General features: G+C 38.3%; 1 protein-coding gene across 1 annotated transcript in view; it reads left to right on the top strand.

The window, feature by feature from the left end:
- The first annotated feature begins 8,236 nt into the window (after positions 1–8,236).
- Positions 8,237–17,024, top strand: part of tollip (toll interacting protein) — a 92,426-nt gene continuing 83,638 nt past the window's right edge. The window contains exons 1-2 of the mRNA XM_032537772.1: positions 8,237–8,507; positions 9,959–10,108. Coding sequence (XP_032393663.1) covers positions 8,475–8,507; positions 9,959–10,108 — 183 coding nt within the window. The 5' untranslated portion in view covers positions 8,237–8,474. The remainder of the gene's footprint in view (positions 8,508–9,958; positions 10,109–17,024) is intronic.

Raw genomic sequence — 17,024 nt, 5'->3', positions numbered from 1 at the left:
TTTTGTATTACTAATCTGAATCTGCAAAGTAACCAAAGTTGTGAGATAAATTAGTGCATTAAAACGTACAACATTTTCCGCTGAGATAGTGAGACAGAAGATAAAGTTGCAGAAAATTTAATTTTCAGGTGAAGTACCTCAATTTTGTAGTACGTACAGTATTAACTAAATGTAGTTATTTTCCACCACTGCATAACACCTTAATTAATAGTTTTTGCTGCAATTCTTGGCCTGCATCAACCTCTATCCAAATATGCTTGTTTCCATTATATCACTTACCTCGCCTTCCTTCTGGAGCAGAATTGTGCCCACACCATAGCTTCCAGTTGAAGTGTTACTTCTGCCGACATCTCCCAAAGAGACTCATAAATTCCTTCAAGAATGATGCATAATGTTCTTTCGGCAACGTTTGTTGAAAGGATTGCTTATAAGCACTAAGAATGCCGCAATAATGGAAATATGATCCTCAAGGGTGACGCGATCTAACCCAAACTGTTTGTGTCCGTTTGGAGTATGACCAGTTTTGCAAAAAAAACCCTGCAGTTCAACAAGTATTGGACTATTTCAGCCGATGCCATTTTGTAATCCAGTGAATTCAAAAGGTTTCACCTTTGGTGACATTTCTGTCAAGTATTCCAACTTCATTCAATATATTCAGACTTCATTCCATATTTCGACTCATTCCATATATTCAACTTTCATTCCATATATTCAGCTTCATTCCATATATTAGACTTTCATTCCATATATTCAGATTCATTCAATAATTACATTCCATATATTCGACGCTATTCAACTTCATTCCATATATTCAGACTTCATTCCATATATCAGACTTCATTCCATATATTCAGACTTCATTCCATATTCAGAACTCACTTCTATATTCAGACCTTTATTCCATATATTCAGACGTATTCAATGATTCAGACTTCTTCAATATAGTCAGACTTTCATTCCATCTATTCATTCTTCATATATCAGACTTTCATTCCATATATTCAGACTTCCATCATATATATTCAGACTTTTCATTCCATATATTCAGACTTCATTCCATATATTTCAGACTTTTCATTCCATATATTCAGACTTCATTCCATATATTCAGACTTTCTTCCATATATTCAGACTTCATTCCATAATTCAGACTTTCATCCTTTATTCAGACTATTCATATATTCAGACTTCATTCAAATATTCCGATTTCATTCCATATATTCAGACTGATTTCCATATATTAGATGGATAAATATTATATAATTTCCTAAACGATGCCATAATATATATATATATATATATATATATTATATATATATATAAGTCTAATACAATAGAATAGGTTCATATTTTGTAATGGCATGTGAAGCCAATCTATCAACTCATCTTATATAAATAATATATTATTTATTATGTAGTATCAACGCCTGCAGGAAACTGCTGTTGCCCAGAGCAGGATGAGTCGGTGATCCTACCATGGATTGCCACTTCATCTTGGACCAGTGAAGGTACGTTGCTTTGATTTTTGCATTTGCAAGGTACAATTTAATGGCAAGGATCCTAGAGTAACATAACGTTTTGTTTTTAAACAGAAGAACTCTACACGAGGGAGGTGGCTCAGACATGGAGATCAAAATGAGAGGTAAGACTCAGTTTCTCACGTAGTATGTATGTATGTATGTATGGTATGTATGTACGTAAGGAGAGGAGGAACAATATGGAATTATTATGGATTTCATTCAATTTTATTTTAGTATCAATCATAACAAGCGTTATCTCAGACACTTTTACAGATAAAGTAGGGCTAGACACACCATAATTTACAAAGGACCCACATTCTAGTAGTTTCCTACAGAGCAAGCAACAGTGCGACAAATTAAGTGGCCATAAGCCTGCCCTAAGACAAACACTAATGATTGCATAAAATCTAATATCTTAACTGAACGACTTCTCTTCAAAATGAGATTGTACAAGCTCTGCACATATGTTTTAATGTTACTATATGTTTTACAGCAACTTTTCCTGTCAAATCGGTGGTTGTCTGGAGGTGATGCCATCCGCCGCATGTGCTGCGGCAAGTAACGAATGATGTGCTGAGACGTGCAGCTTGCGGGAAGAAAAACAAAGAAAGCCGTTCCAGGACCTGGCTGGATGCAGGGTTATAACAGGCAGGTGCTATTTTAATGTCACATTAGTATTATGCTTAGCTTGGCTGACAAGAGGTTTTAATTGAATTATAACTTGCTTCATTTGACTTCTACTCAGCGGCTGCCAGATAACTTCCTGCGCTGACTGCTGCAGAAGCTGAGGATTTGATTGGGCAAGTTCTGAAGTTTGCCCCACACAGACGGTAATTGAAGTTCTCTGCGTTATGTTCATAAAAAAGTTCATCAAAAAAATTCTTTGTCAATGTGTTCATTTAGTATTACATGTCAAACTTTTGTTCATTCTTATAGGCCAGCTGAGAAGGATGAGACGTGAAACCATGGAGCCCCTTTAATTTTTTATTAATATATTTTTAGTGACTTATTTTGCACACACTTACAAAAACCATCTTTAGGCATCTTGCTCTACATTGAACTACATCCTTATCTTTGTATTTTTTCAGTGTTTGAATATTAAAGTTTGTAATGCCATCAAGTTTGCTCTTTATTCCATCCTAATAAAACTTTTGGTGTGTGTGGTGTGTGTGTGTGTGTGTGTGTGTGTGTGTGTGGTGTGTGTGTGTGTGTGTGTGTGTGTGTGTGTGTGTGTGTGTGTGTGTGTGTGTGTGTGTTGGTGTGTTGCTTATACATACACAAATGGTACAGGTGTTAGTTTTTTTTAAAAGGTATGAGAGAATCTAATCTTTCTTAACGTTCTGGGAAAAGTTCATTTATGGTACAGCGAACGTTCCCCTAACGTTCTCTAAAGGTTGTAATTTTTAGAGAAGTTAGGGGAAACGTTCCGAGAACTTCGCTGTAACCAAAAAAATGTTCCGGAACGTTAAGAAAAACCTTCCAATTAAACACAGACAACCAAACTAAAACCAAAACAAACCTTCAGGGAATGTTCCGCAACCATGTTTCTGTTTTTGTAGTATAAATGTGCTTGTTTTACTGTAAAGTGTCTGAGTCGCTACCATGTAAATAAATTTATTATTTAGCCTACTATGCCATTAAGTGAGCACGAGGGAATATTGTTCCTCGGGAAATGTACCTCAGGACCTAGGCTTAATTTCAAACCCTTATTCACAACGCCAGAAACACATTTTACACCATGCACCAATCTCCATAGCTATGTCTAATTCTAATATCTTTATACAATTAATGTTCATATGAACAATCATAAAGGGACAACAGTAGAAACAAGAAGTATTGTAAATGACTTCAAAACACGCTGTGAGCAATGTGTAAAACAATATATTATTTTTTTTATTCTTCTGACAAGTGACAGCACCAAATAAAAGATTAGAAGCATTGTGGTGTTCCCGGTGTGATGAATGTAAACTACACTATACATATATAGACCACGTTATTGGTCCAGGGATGTGAGACTAATGAGAAGGTTATTAAACTAAGTAAGCTATTATGCCTAATAAAAACATCAGGCCTACTGTTAAGGACTAACAAAAACTATCCTTTATAGAGAAGGACAAGCAACAAGAAAATGAAATCTGATGTAGGGGTCTCTGACCAGTCTGCCATTAATTCAGTACTTCACTTTTACCAGAGTATTTTAACACAAGTATCTGTACTCTACTTGAGTGTGGGCAGTGGTACTTTTGCCATCTCTGGAGTGAAGTTGAAAAGGGTTGTCAATCAGGATGTGGATTTTACAATGTCTGAACTCATGCATAGCCAGCTAGCACTGGATATAAGCTCCAGGGCAAGACTAATTATATATTCCAATTTAGGAATGGTTGGTATTGAAATGTGCTGTATTATATAGCGCTTTTCTAGTCTTAACGACTACTCAAAGCGCTTTTACATCATACAGGAAACATTCACCATTCATCACACACATTTGTACACTGTGGCAGAGGCTGCCGTACAAGGTGCCACCTGCTCATCAGATACACACTCAACCCATTCACACTCCGATGCGCGGGGCAACTTGAGGTTCAGTGTCTTGCCCAAGGACACTTTGACATGGGACTGCAGGGCCAGGGGTAACGCCAACCTTCGATGGCAGCGACCGCTCTACCATGAGCCACAGAGCCCTTATTGAGATTCTTTAATCAAATCTGGAGGGATGGATTATACCATTAGTTAGAAAAGTGCTAATATTACCATTTAACAAACGGTAGGACGCTAGTCCTACGGTAAACTTAGACCCACCACCTTGACAAAGCATGAGGAGTATATAGTTTGCAGTGTATCCATTATTGTACATAAGCAAGAAAGGAATCGGAAATATATGTGACCTAAATAAATGGATTTTGAAAGGATGTCCTAACAGACGATGCGCGTCTACTCTTTAGATCTGTGTAAGCTCCTCTCTTCTAAGCGTAGCTCCCATGGTGCCAATTTAATGCTACGAAGCCTTCACACCTGCATGTAGGCATCGATCCATCATGCTATTCATTTTAGCGCCACTGGCAGTGAAAACTTTACATCTGAAGCGTTTCAAGACTATTTGTCATTGTTTATCTCTAAAGAAACACGACACTGTATAAAAGGCTCCATTAACTTGTAGCTCACGTATGGCTCAGTAGCAGACGTTTTTATAAAAAAAGGCTAACCATTTTGTCATAATTACACAACTTGCTCCGGCGTAGTGAAAATCACGTCTGTCAGGGAAGCTCACAGGCAGTTTCGATTTACATCAGCTGTTTAGGTTTAATTACCAACGTTAACTAGCATGTTAGTTAGAAGTATAGCCTGTGCTTTTGTTATCCCAACATATACCTACGCTAGGTGACCGAATCCCGGTTGTTTCCGGGACAGTCCCCGGCTGGATCTGTCCCGGTTCACTGTGACTGACAGACCCAAAATTGGAATGAAAGAAAGAAAACATTGACCAAACGGAATTGCGGTCAAGCCAGCCGACACTCGGATCTCCGTCGTCAAATCAGCCGACATTATTTTGTTGTGCACTCTTTACCAGCAGATATGGTAAATACATACACAACGGCCCAGCTTGACTAGCGAACAATACACCTGTGACTACTTCGGTTTCAAAAATAAGGTGTTAATACTAAGTACATTTAAAACAAGATTATTGGATTAAATTCACCATAAGAAAAATATGTAAACCCTGTCTGTCCCTATTACAAAACAAATACAATCCAATAATCTGAAAGAAATGTGTGTTGGGTTTCTTGTTGATAACATTAAAGGGTGATAGAATGCAAAACCGATTTTACCTTGTCATAGGTGAATAACGACAGGTTCAGTGAGTAAATAGGACATACATAGAAGCTCAAATCCCATTGACATGCCTTTCCTCTGAATATCTCACATTTTGAAACTGCCGCTGAAAACGGAGAATCCCAACAAGCCAAAAGATGACGTCAAGATCTCAAAACCTGTAGCTTTGTCACGCCCATGGCTGTATTAGGATAGGTGACCAGACGTCCCCGGTTTCCGGGGACAGTCCCGATTTCCGGGGACAGTCCCCGATTTGGCTACCTTGTCCCCGGCTGGATCTGTCCCCGAAATGCCCCGGTTTTCACTGTGACTGAAAGACCCGAAATTGGAATGAAAGAAAGAAAAAACTGACAAAATGTAGCCAACATCGCCCACCAACACACGCGGGTCCAGGCAGCCAGAGCCCGCGCTGCTCAGAGATGTTTTAGAAGCCGGTTACGATGCTAAAATCAATGATTTTTACAATGGAGTCTGGCGTTTAGCGAACGCAATTTCGCGGACTTTTATGTTTAAAAAGGATCTAATCTTTAACGAAAGGTCGACCTCCTTAGAAATCCTTCCCATAATGTTGTCAGACACTTGGAAATTAATCTGAGTTGTTAGCAGCTAAACAAGAACTTTTAGTAACGTAAATACAAGCTGGACAATAAGAACAGCTCTAGGTTAGTGTCCCCGTTTTAAGTTTTACAAAATAAAAACACTACTTGTTTTGGAGGTAAATACGCTTCTGAGCTGAAAATGTCCCCTGATTTGTCTGAGAAATCTGGTCACCTTATATTAGGGAAACATAGACATAATAAGAGTAGACGCCGCATTGGTAGGCTGAGCGCGAGAAATCCAGCGCCATCGGACCTGTCATAACTCGTTACTTAGCAGCAGAAATGCAAATGCCAGAGCACTGTGCAGCATATTCCTGCTCAGATCGGCGGTATTTTTTAATCTTATCTCTTTAACTCGGGTTCGTAAAGCATTTGTATCTGTGTTTTGAAAATTGCTACATGAGTTAAGTTTTGCGAGTTTTAAAGGGAGATTCAACCAAGTAAATGTGCAGTTTAATCAAAAACTGCCACTTTCATTTCATAGCCTACTGTACTTTAAATAAATAATGGTACGCGTGCTTTGTAAGGGGTGAACGGAATATCGTACACAGCACATCGTTATAAGTGAGTATGACCTACATTATTCTGGGGGTCCTAAAGCAGCAGTAATGTATGCTTATGTGTTATTACATTGGATTGTCACTGGTTTTAGTTGGGATTGTTTGATAAGACTTGATGTACTCTTTTATATATATATATATATATAGATAGATAGATATAGATATGTATATATATATTATATAGCCTTTTCAATAGCAATGTGCTGAGTAAAGTCAACACAACATAAAGAGGTGGATCTGTCACATACTTAGTAATAAAAGCTGAGGACAACTGGTCATTATCGAAATATCGAAAGTCGCGATATGCAATATATAGTTTATTTGTGGAGCTGTCCAGTAACTTTGCATTTATACTGTACAACAGTAGAACATGTCCTGTTCTGTACATGGTCCTTAGTTATTATATTATAACTTTATTATATATTTATACTGTCAACCAGTAGAACGTCCTGTTCTGTAGACATGGTCCTTAGTTATTTATATTATAACTTTATGTTATATTTATACTGTCCAACCAGTAGAACACGTCCTGTTCTGTAGACATGGTCCTTAGTATATATATTTATGTGTGGACAGTCCAATATGACTGTCAGTTGAAATAAACCTTTGTGTTGTAGAAAAACTTGTTATTTGTCAAATAATTTTTATTGGGGCCAAGGCGGGAGCAGAGCGCATTATTCAATCCAATCATATAGCTTGCACCTGTTAATGTTTTAAATGTTAAAAGGGCTTGCAATATTTAAAAGTACTATCCAAAATGTAATTACGACTAGTCATAAAGACGTATGGTATCTATAATGGTAATTCCGGATAGTCAAACTTAGCTTTTAACTGTTAAAAGGGCTTGCCATATTATAAATGTTAAAGGGCTTGCCATAGCCTGTGGGCCCAATTTGCATACAGATATCTGCAACGTCATTTTGCCTAGTCAAAACTCTAATTCAAGATATCTGTAATTACATTTTGACTAGGCAGAATGAAAGTTAAAGATATCTCCAAATTTCAGATATCTCTAATAATTAAAATTTATTTCAAGATATTTATATCTTGATAATAGATATCTACTATTAAATTACAAATATCCCTAATTCCAGTTTGAGATATCTACAACGTCATTTTGACTAGTCATAATTCCAGTTACAGATAATAACACCACCGGCGTCATTTCTCCTAGTCAAAACTTAATTAGATATCTGAAAAGGACCATATAGATATAACTTGATGATTGAAATTATACTTGATACTTAGCTGGTTATCTAGATCAGTATCCAATTGTATATACTCAAACTGGAATTACAGATATCTACATTCCGTTGTCGCATATCCGTAATTCACATCAGTGGATATCCCGCACTGAATTGTAGATATCTGGAATGATAAACCACATACAAATGAATGGCAAACGTGATGTAACTTGTCCAAGGGAGAATGTCTTTGTGGATATCTGAAATTACAATTGTGGATAAGAAGAATGTATTAGCGGATATCCGAAATGTTCTTTTTGACTAACTAAACTGAATTAAAGATATCTGCAACACATATCCAGTCTAGCTTTTAAATGTTAAAATGGCTTGCCATAGACTTGCAACTTTCAGACACGTTGCTACGTCACAACTACGTCGTCAAGCTCAGTTGGAGGCTGCGCAGTAACGCACAGCTATCACCCGAAAAGAGCTTCTGTTTTCCTTCACTGGTCGCCGTCCAGAACAACGGGATCTTTTGGTCAATTTCTTTAACTGTCTATGGACTGCCCGACTGACTTGACAGCGGATTTTTGTCACCGCCCCCGGCTGCTGCCGCCTGCTCTCGTCCACTTTACAGGCGAGGCGCAGTTCATCTCGAACCAGCCTGTTGTTGTTTTTTATTATAAATTCATCCGAGCAGCGGTCAAACTAAACATTTGATTTGTTAAGAACGCGTCTTTGATTAAAGAGGACTTGTGACAGTCAACGCTAAGACACAACATGGCGACCACCATTAGCACTCAGCGGGGACAGGTAACGTTACACAGTGGGCTCTGCGTTGTTAAACTGCAGTTTATCAACATGTCTGACAGTTAATTTACCTTCAGTCTGTATAGCGACCTAGAGACGCTATCACCTAACGTTAGCGGTATTATAACAAGCCATAATGGTAGCTTAGGTTTAGCTAAAACATTAGCATAACAGTCTCTGGGTTAAACGTCAATACACCGCTCTGATTCAGTGCTGGCTGTAAAGACAACAACAGTTGCTAACCTTGTTCTAAAAGTTACCACTGCTAATACCGTTGCCTGTTAGTAATTTTAGGACTAGCTAGGTGGTGGGAAGTCTTTGCGTTGTGTTCAAGTGCAACTTTTTAGCAAAGACATAGGCGATGTGAAGGGACGCCAGAGTAGGTCTTCGTAGCCACTAGCAAGTTCTTTGCTGTCTGCTTGGTGTGCTAGGGCCTTAACACGTAACAGACACACCTACTGCTTTCTGCTATCAGCAGCACGGTTCTCTGATGTACTGACCTCAGACCAGCATGAATATCCCGATGTAGCTAAACCCTTCTTCTGCATTAGGATAACAGAGTGCCATCAGAACTTGAATAAAACAATTAATAAAACAGAAAAGTTTTTTCTCAAAAAATCTAAATAGGTAAGAGTTAAAATTATGCAGCATTAAAATTTCTTCAAGTACAATTACTTAGTACATGTTAGGCTAACGTAGTAAATGTAAATCATTACTACTTATCTCTGTCTCTCCCTGACTCTTGGCAAGATGTCAGTGTCCTCACCTGTTGGCACATGGGTTGTCAGTTGTGGGTCTTTTGGATTACCTCAACTAAATTAATCTGTAGTTTCATCACAGTTTAAATAAAAGTTTTGGATCCGCTGCAAACATTAATGGGTCTTTTGCCCATGCTGCACCCAAGTTTCATGAAAATGGGTCTAGTAGTTTTTCCCTTGGCCTGCTGACAGACAAATAAACCAACCAAGCCAAAAACATCTCCTTAGTGGAGGTAAATATTAGGATTGGGGAATACAGCATCGATACAGCATAGTATCACAATATTTTTCATTGTATCAATACATAAAGTATAATTATTTTATTATGTGTTAGTCACTATGTCTGATTGACAATCCCATTTTGCAGCAACAAAACTGAAGTGTTTAGTACAAACAGATAAATGTTTTTTTTGACATGTTGACAAAGCTTTCTTTTGGGGACATAATTTGAAATTTGGATAAATGTAAAGTTGGAAAAAAGGTAATAAATTGCATTATATCGCAGAATATTCCAGTATGTTTAAAATCATAATAATTTTGTATTGTGACATGAGTATTGTTATATCGTATCATGAGGATTCTGGTGATTCCCACCCCTAGTAAATATTTGCATTTAGTTAGGTATATAAAGTTTGTGTGTGTGTTTTGTTTTTGCATAGCATGTCCGTCTGAATCCCTGTTTGTATATATATTCAGGTGTATATTGGGGAGCTTCCCCAGGACTTCCTTAGGATCACTCCCACCCAGCAGCAGCAGCAGGTCCAGCTGGATGCCCAGGCAGCCAGGCAGCTGCAGTTTGGAGGCTCAATAGGCACTGTAGGGCGACTCAGCATTACTGTTGTCCAGGTAAACATAGCTCAGCTCTGCTGTAATAATATTTACCAGTATGGATATGATGTTTAAAATATTTCACATCGCCCATTAGAGGCTGCCGCGTGTCCTTAAAAATTTAATAATTTCCTTTTAATTTGGCACTTACTCTTTCCATAGGAAAAACTCAAAAAATGTCTTTGTACCACGAGTTACAATGGGAGGATTCTCACTAATCCAAGTAAATAATATACATTTTCTGGTCAAAAATAAGAGTTTATTGAATAATTTTGATCTTTTCACATCCATAACTCTAATCAAAGATGGCAGCCCCAATAGAAACTGGCCCGGATCTTTACCTATGCTGTGTTCAAATATTGCCGTCACTTCCTTAGATATACATGACCAGAACTTTGATATTCTTGGACAGCTCCAGAAGCAGTGTATATGTCCCACTTGTTATCTTACATTTAAGGCAAATGGTGATCTATTAGAGTAAATTTTGTTCATAACATGATGTGTCCTGTGCTGCCTATGAAATATATTGTATTTCTTTAAATTTATTGCTGAGAAATAAAGAGTGAGTGGTCCGAATACACCCCAGCCAAGCAACTTTATCATATACCCTTTAAAGTTCAAAGTTCAAAATTTATTGTCATATGCACTTTAGTACAAGTACCACAGCACAGCAATGAATACAGTATGGCCTATTGCACTCTTTCACAGACCAGTCAACAGTAACAATCAATAACAAAATATGGTTTTAAAAACATAAAACCATTTAACCACCAAAATAACAGGGGCAAGTGACTAAAACACAGACCCCAGCCCTCCTTGCTGCGCTATCATTAACAACCTGATACCTGAGGATAAAAACTATCCTAAAACGTGATGTGCGCGTTGGGATACTCTGCAACCGTCCCTGATGGAAGGTGGGAGAAGAGGTTGTGTGCAGGATGACTAGAATCCTGCATAATATAACGTGCCTTCTTAGTACTACGTTTCCAGTAAATATGTTGCAATGGGTCAAGTGGAACGCCGATGATTTTAGACGCAGTAGACCACCTTTGTCAGAAGATTACGATCATGTGAAGTAGTCCTACCAAAAACACACTACAATGTTACCGTCAATATACCTCAATTGGACAACGGTAGAATTCCTTTAGAATATTAAGAGACATACATATTTCTTAAGACACCTAAAAAATATAGCCTCTGATGTGCCTTCTTATGGCCAATCTGATGAAACGACCATGTGAGGGAGTCTGAAATATGGATGCCTAAGAATTTAAACGTGTGACAATTTCAACAGGAGAGTTGTTATGTAGACCGGTGTATGTGTGAATTTGTTCTTCTAAAATCTATGATGACCTCCTTAGTTTTCTCACATTAAGGGACAAATTATTTTTACGGCACCACTTGATCAAATACACACCTCATCCGTAGGCAGTTTCATTATTGCTGTCAATGAGTCCTATCAAGTAGTGTGTCTGCCAATTTCACAATACTATTAGTGGGATGTTTGCCCTACAGTCATATGTTGACAGACTATAATAAGGGACTGAGACAGCAGCCTGGGGGGGCTCCTGTGTTTAGACTATACAGCCTGAGTATGTAGTGCCAACTCTAACTATCTGGGGGCGACCTGTTAAAATCCTGTATCCACTTGCAGATGGAATTGCAGAGGCCCAGGTCTAACAGCTGAAGTTTAAAATAGAGGGGCTGATGGTGTTAAAAGCACTACATAATCAACAAAAAGCATCCTGACAATTTATCCCTGCCCTCTAGACGTTGACACACAGGGTGTAATGCAAGGATACAGCATCATCCACAGCCCTATTTGATCTATATGCAAATTGTAATGGATCAATAGAGACAGGTATGCTGTTGTTGATATATGTTTTCACAGTTGTTCAAAAAACTTCATAATCACAGAGTCAATGCTATGGGTCTAATCATTCATACAAGTGGCACTCGTTTTAGGCACAGGAACTATAATAGATTTAAAAACATTTGAACTACACAAAGAGAGAGTGACCAGTTAAAAATGTCAGTAAAAACAGAGGCAAGTTGGCTATATCATGTCTTTAAAACTCGTGGAGTAATACCATCCGGCCCAGCAGCCTTCCCTATTTTCACAGATTTAAAAACTTTACATGTGTCAGTGACTGAGACCTGATATGCTGGCCTACTAAACAGATTACCAAATGGAGATGATGTGTCTGAGTTTATATTCCCAATCGAAGGTACTTTGACATGCACATCCCCAACTTGAGGCGCCAGTAGCTCATCCGTGCCTTCAAAACGAGCATAGAAAGCATTCAAGTCATCTGGGAAGGAAGCAGAGGTTGTTGTGACGCCACTAGGTTTGGCCTTGTAGCCAGTAACCACATGTAGGCCTTGCCAGACGCGCCTAGAGTCCCCTTCAGAACTATATCTTGTCCCGGTGTTGTTTTTTAGCAGACTTGATTGCTTGATTTAGAGGTCCTTTTCCCATCGCTTCACAAGCCCATAAACATTGTGTTCGTTACAACTTTGAAGGCTAATATAAAAGTATGTGATAAGACGTTTTATTCAATGTAAAATTAATTATGAACTTGTCAATTGGTCCCTTTGGTGTTTCTGTTTGAGTTTGCTTGAAACTTGTGTTGCTGAAGTGATGGACTTGAAGATGGGCAAAAAGTCTTTTTGTGGAAGTCCAAATCTGTTTTGTACTTGTGGAAAAGACATGAGGACATTACTATCATCAAACAAATCTCCAACCACTCTCACTCCTCTTTCCCGCCAAGAGCAGAATACAATATTATCAACACCAGGTAGGAAGTCCCTGTTACCCATAAGTGGAGTCAAATAGGAAAAGGCACCCTTTCGGCCTACAAACCTATGTATGTCCAGCCAGATATTAAAAGAAAATTAAAGGTCCGAATAACAGACATTAGAGCTGGTATGGACTCATCCGGACTGGTGAGAAAAAGAATAATATCATCCGCATACAATGCAATAGATAGATAGATAGATAGATAGATAGATAGATAGATATTTATTGATCCCTAAAAAATGGGAAATTACAGTGTTACAGCAGCACACAAAATATACATACATACAATATACATGAAATAATAATAATAACAAAATATAAGAATAAAATATAAGAACAAATATTTAAACATTTACAAGATAGGAAAAACAAAATGTGCAACTGTTTAAGTATAATAAAATGTAAATGAACCAATCGGGCCGGTTGCCCTTATTGCATATCATATATCTTATAAGATGTGGATTTGACATGGAAACCCACTATGCTGTAATGGCTTCTAATAGCCTATGCCTGCAGTTCACTGGCAAAAATAAACGGGAACAAAGGGTCCCCTTGCCAAATGGACCTCCCTAACTTAAACTCCAATGATTTTATACCATTTACAAGTACACTCGCTCTGGGTGAAAAATATACCAGCTTAATGAGTTCAATAAACCCCTCCCACAGTTCAAATCTTTCCATGATGGCAAACAAAAAGGCTACTCCACGCGATCAAATGCCTTTTCGGCGTCAAGTGAGATAACAAGACCTTGTGCCTGATTAGTATTTCCTGTTTTTAATAAAGCCTGTTTGGTCAGATCCGATTAAGAGTGGCAAGTAGTTCTCAAGTCTTTTCTCTCAAATATTTGAAAAGATTTTACTGTCCACATTCATCAGGCTAACGGATGGTATGAGCTACACTGGTTTGGGGGCTTTCCCTTTTTAAAGGAGAATTCCCGTCAATTCTAACACGTAGCTCTGTTTGTAAATTTGTAGGCTGTCAGTAGAGAAAAAAAACAATCGGTGCTTTCTACACGTGTTATCCTCCTGCTAGAGTTAGCACCCAACAGGCTTAAACAGGGCAAGTTTTAAACATGTTTTTAGCCTCTTAACATGTTCAAAATGTCATTAAAATGCCTAGCCATGTGAAGTGATTCTTTCCGAGGGAACACAATGAATCTGACTGCTGTAGATGTGAAAGAAATGCATGAAAGCTGTGCTAATTCAGCTTTGTTTAGTTCCTGTGTTGAGGCGGCAGTTAAAGAGCTTATAGGGACCATCTGAAAGCTACAACTCAGAAAAGAGATGAAACAAAAATATGTAGGCTATCAACTTAATGATTAAATAAGGTAGTGTTAAAAATCTTACCTCAATTTTAACTTGTCATCTGCTAGTTATACTACAGCACTTACTCTAAAAAAATAAGCATATGCTAAAACAAAAGTCCCATTATGTACAAGAATACACAAGTGATGTTTTTGCCTGACCTGAGAAAAGAATAGGACCGGGTGAAGAAGGAACTGAGATCCAGGGATATCCAGTTAGCTTTACTCTATCCTGCTACTTTAGGGATAACAGTCCCAGATAGGAAAAGGAAAGTATTTAAAACACTAGAAGGATGGCAGCGTTTGGGAAAGACTACTCATGGGAAAACTAAACAGAGGAGTAAACAACTTATCTGAGAGAGTCCTTAGATTTGGGTTAGATTTGTTGTTCACAAATACAAAAACTTTCCAGATGTTTGGGGGCTGGCACTGTGGGGTTCTATATGCTGTTTTGGGGGTATTTTTCTTTTCCTGTTTGTTTGGGTGCTCCACACATATGTTACACACTATATTTCAATTATTTTATTTATTGTAATGTTATGAAAGGTCAGGGAAAGTTTGAGAACAAAACAGAATCTTTATGGACAGCGTAATGAAATTTGTCAGCTGTAATGTTAATGGATTGAATGGGCCGATTAAAAGAAAAAGGGTCTTGACATACCTTAAAAAGTTACATGTAAAAATCGCTTTCCTACAAGAAACTCACTTCACTTTGCAGGAACATGACAAATTAAAGTGAGAATGGGTAGGGCAGATAGTGTCGTCATGGCCATTTTAATAAATAAAAGTACACCTCTGGAAATACTCAATACGGTCATTGATCCCTCAGGATGTTATGTCTTTAGTAATTGTAAAATATTCTCAGAACAATGGTCACTCTTAAATTGATATGCCCCTAATTATGATGATGAGTTGTTTGTGCAAGATATGTTTCTATAAGTTGCAGGGGGCAGTAAAACATACTTAAAAGAGGTGATTTCAATTTCTGTTTAGTTCCTACTCTGGACAAATCGAGTAAGACCATTTCCAGGTCAAAAGCAGTCAAAGACCACTCAAACATATATGACAGAACTCAATTTAATAGACATTTGGAGGCAGATGCTCCCTCAGACTCTGGATTACTCCTTTTACTCATGCCCTCATAAATCCCACACTAGAATTGATTTGTTCTTATTGTCGTCTCAGCTATTTCATAGAGCATTAGATGCTGAATATTTATCTAAAACGTTATCTGATCACTCACATTTGACCTTGTCCATTTTGTTCCCATATAAGCCAAAAACACCCTAAGGTGGCGCCTTGATCCCACTGTCCTCCAGAAAGCTGATTTCTGCACATTCATAAGGGATCAGATTAAGTTGTTCTATGAAACAAACTGTGCCTCCTCTCCCAATAGTTTTATTTTATGGGATACGTTAAAGTCTGAGGAGACATAGCACTGGCTTACACACGCAAGTCAGACCTCAATGATGAATGGAGGGTTCTTGAGCTCATCAAATTCCTGCAAATCGAGGTCCAAAGCAGAGAGAGAGCACTTCAGCTTTCAAGTCCAGGTAACACACAAAGGGACATTCCACCAGATAACAGATCGAGTGCTAAGCCTAAGTCTTTCAGGGAAAACAAACCTAAAAAATGGAGTGTGCCCTCAGCCACTGCACTGCACACCCCCAGTAATGCCCCTCAGAACTGTATATACTGTGACAGTGATAACCATAAACCAGAACACTTTCCAAAAGTCTGTCTGCACGCAAAGAGAAACTGAAAAGGTTCAGAAGATGTTATGGATGCCTAGCCTCAAAACGCATAGCAAAATTCTGCAGAGTTAAAGGTGCTTTGTGTGACTTGTGTGGTTGCAGGCATCACCAGTCAGTCTGTGAGCAAAGTAAAATTAAGACACATGCAGACCATGGCAGTACTGATGCTAATGTATCCTCTGTGTCTAGTGCAGTGAAAAAAAGGCTAACATGACGATCACAGTACTGCTCCAAACAGTAAAGGTGTGGATAGAGGGCCCAGGAGAAAGGAAACTCTACTAGTCCTGTAACTGCACAGTGCAACACTGTAAAGGTGTCTCTGGAAAATTTGTGGAATACACAGCAAAGAATTGACATTGAAGCAGTGGAGACTCCTCATTCATTCATTCATTCATATTTACTATTAGAGCTGTAATCTCCCAGTCGACTGGTTGATTCATTGGGTGATACGTTCTGGCTCGACCAAAATTCTGATTGGTCGATTTTTTTGCCGTGTTAATTTTATCAGGTGGAAGCATAGACCGTTACGGTCCATGGGTGGAAAGCACTAATTGCTAATGGGGGTGTTTTCAGAGCATCCCTGTTTCACAGGTAACAGTCTGTCTTCAGAACACCCCCCTTGTTTTCACTTTTGTGGATTAGCCCAACCCACTGGGAACAGATTGAAGAAAGAACTAGAAAGCCTTGTTTTGGTGGTTTGCTGAATATTTATTTAATTGTGAGTGTTTAATTTACAGTCAGTGCTCCTCTACCATGTCGAAGACATCGGCAGTGTGGCAGCATTTTACAAAAATAGATAACAGAAAAAAGTTGAATGCAAAGTTTGCAAGCAACAGTTTGCATATTGCAGCTCGACTACAAACATGGAATATCACTTAAAAACGGTAAGCTAACTTGTCTGCGTTAGGTTGCCCTGTCTGTTTTGAGTAGGCTATATGAACATATCAGAGTTGGCATATTTCATAGTCTAATAATCGTTTTATAAATACAGTCGTACCCACCAGCAATGACGGTAGCGTTCCCCAGACACACCCAGACCCCGCTGGATGTTAAGCCTCTATCATCCAAACACAAAA

Source organism: Etheostoma spectabile, chromosome 15 (genome assembly GCF_008692095.1).
Source record: "Etheostoma spectabile isolate EspeVRDwgs_2016 chromosome 15, UIUC_Espe_1.0, whole genome shotgun sequence".
Taxonomy (NCBI): domain Eukaryota; kingdom Metazoa; phylum Chordata; class Actinopteri; order Perciformes; family Percidae; genus Etheostoma; species Etheostoma spectabile.
Note: the sequence above shows the minus strand (reverse complement) of the source record. Positions and strands in the feature narration are given on the sequence as shown.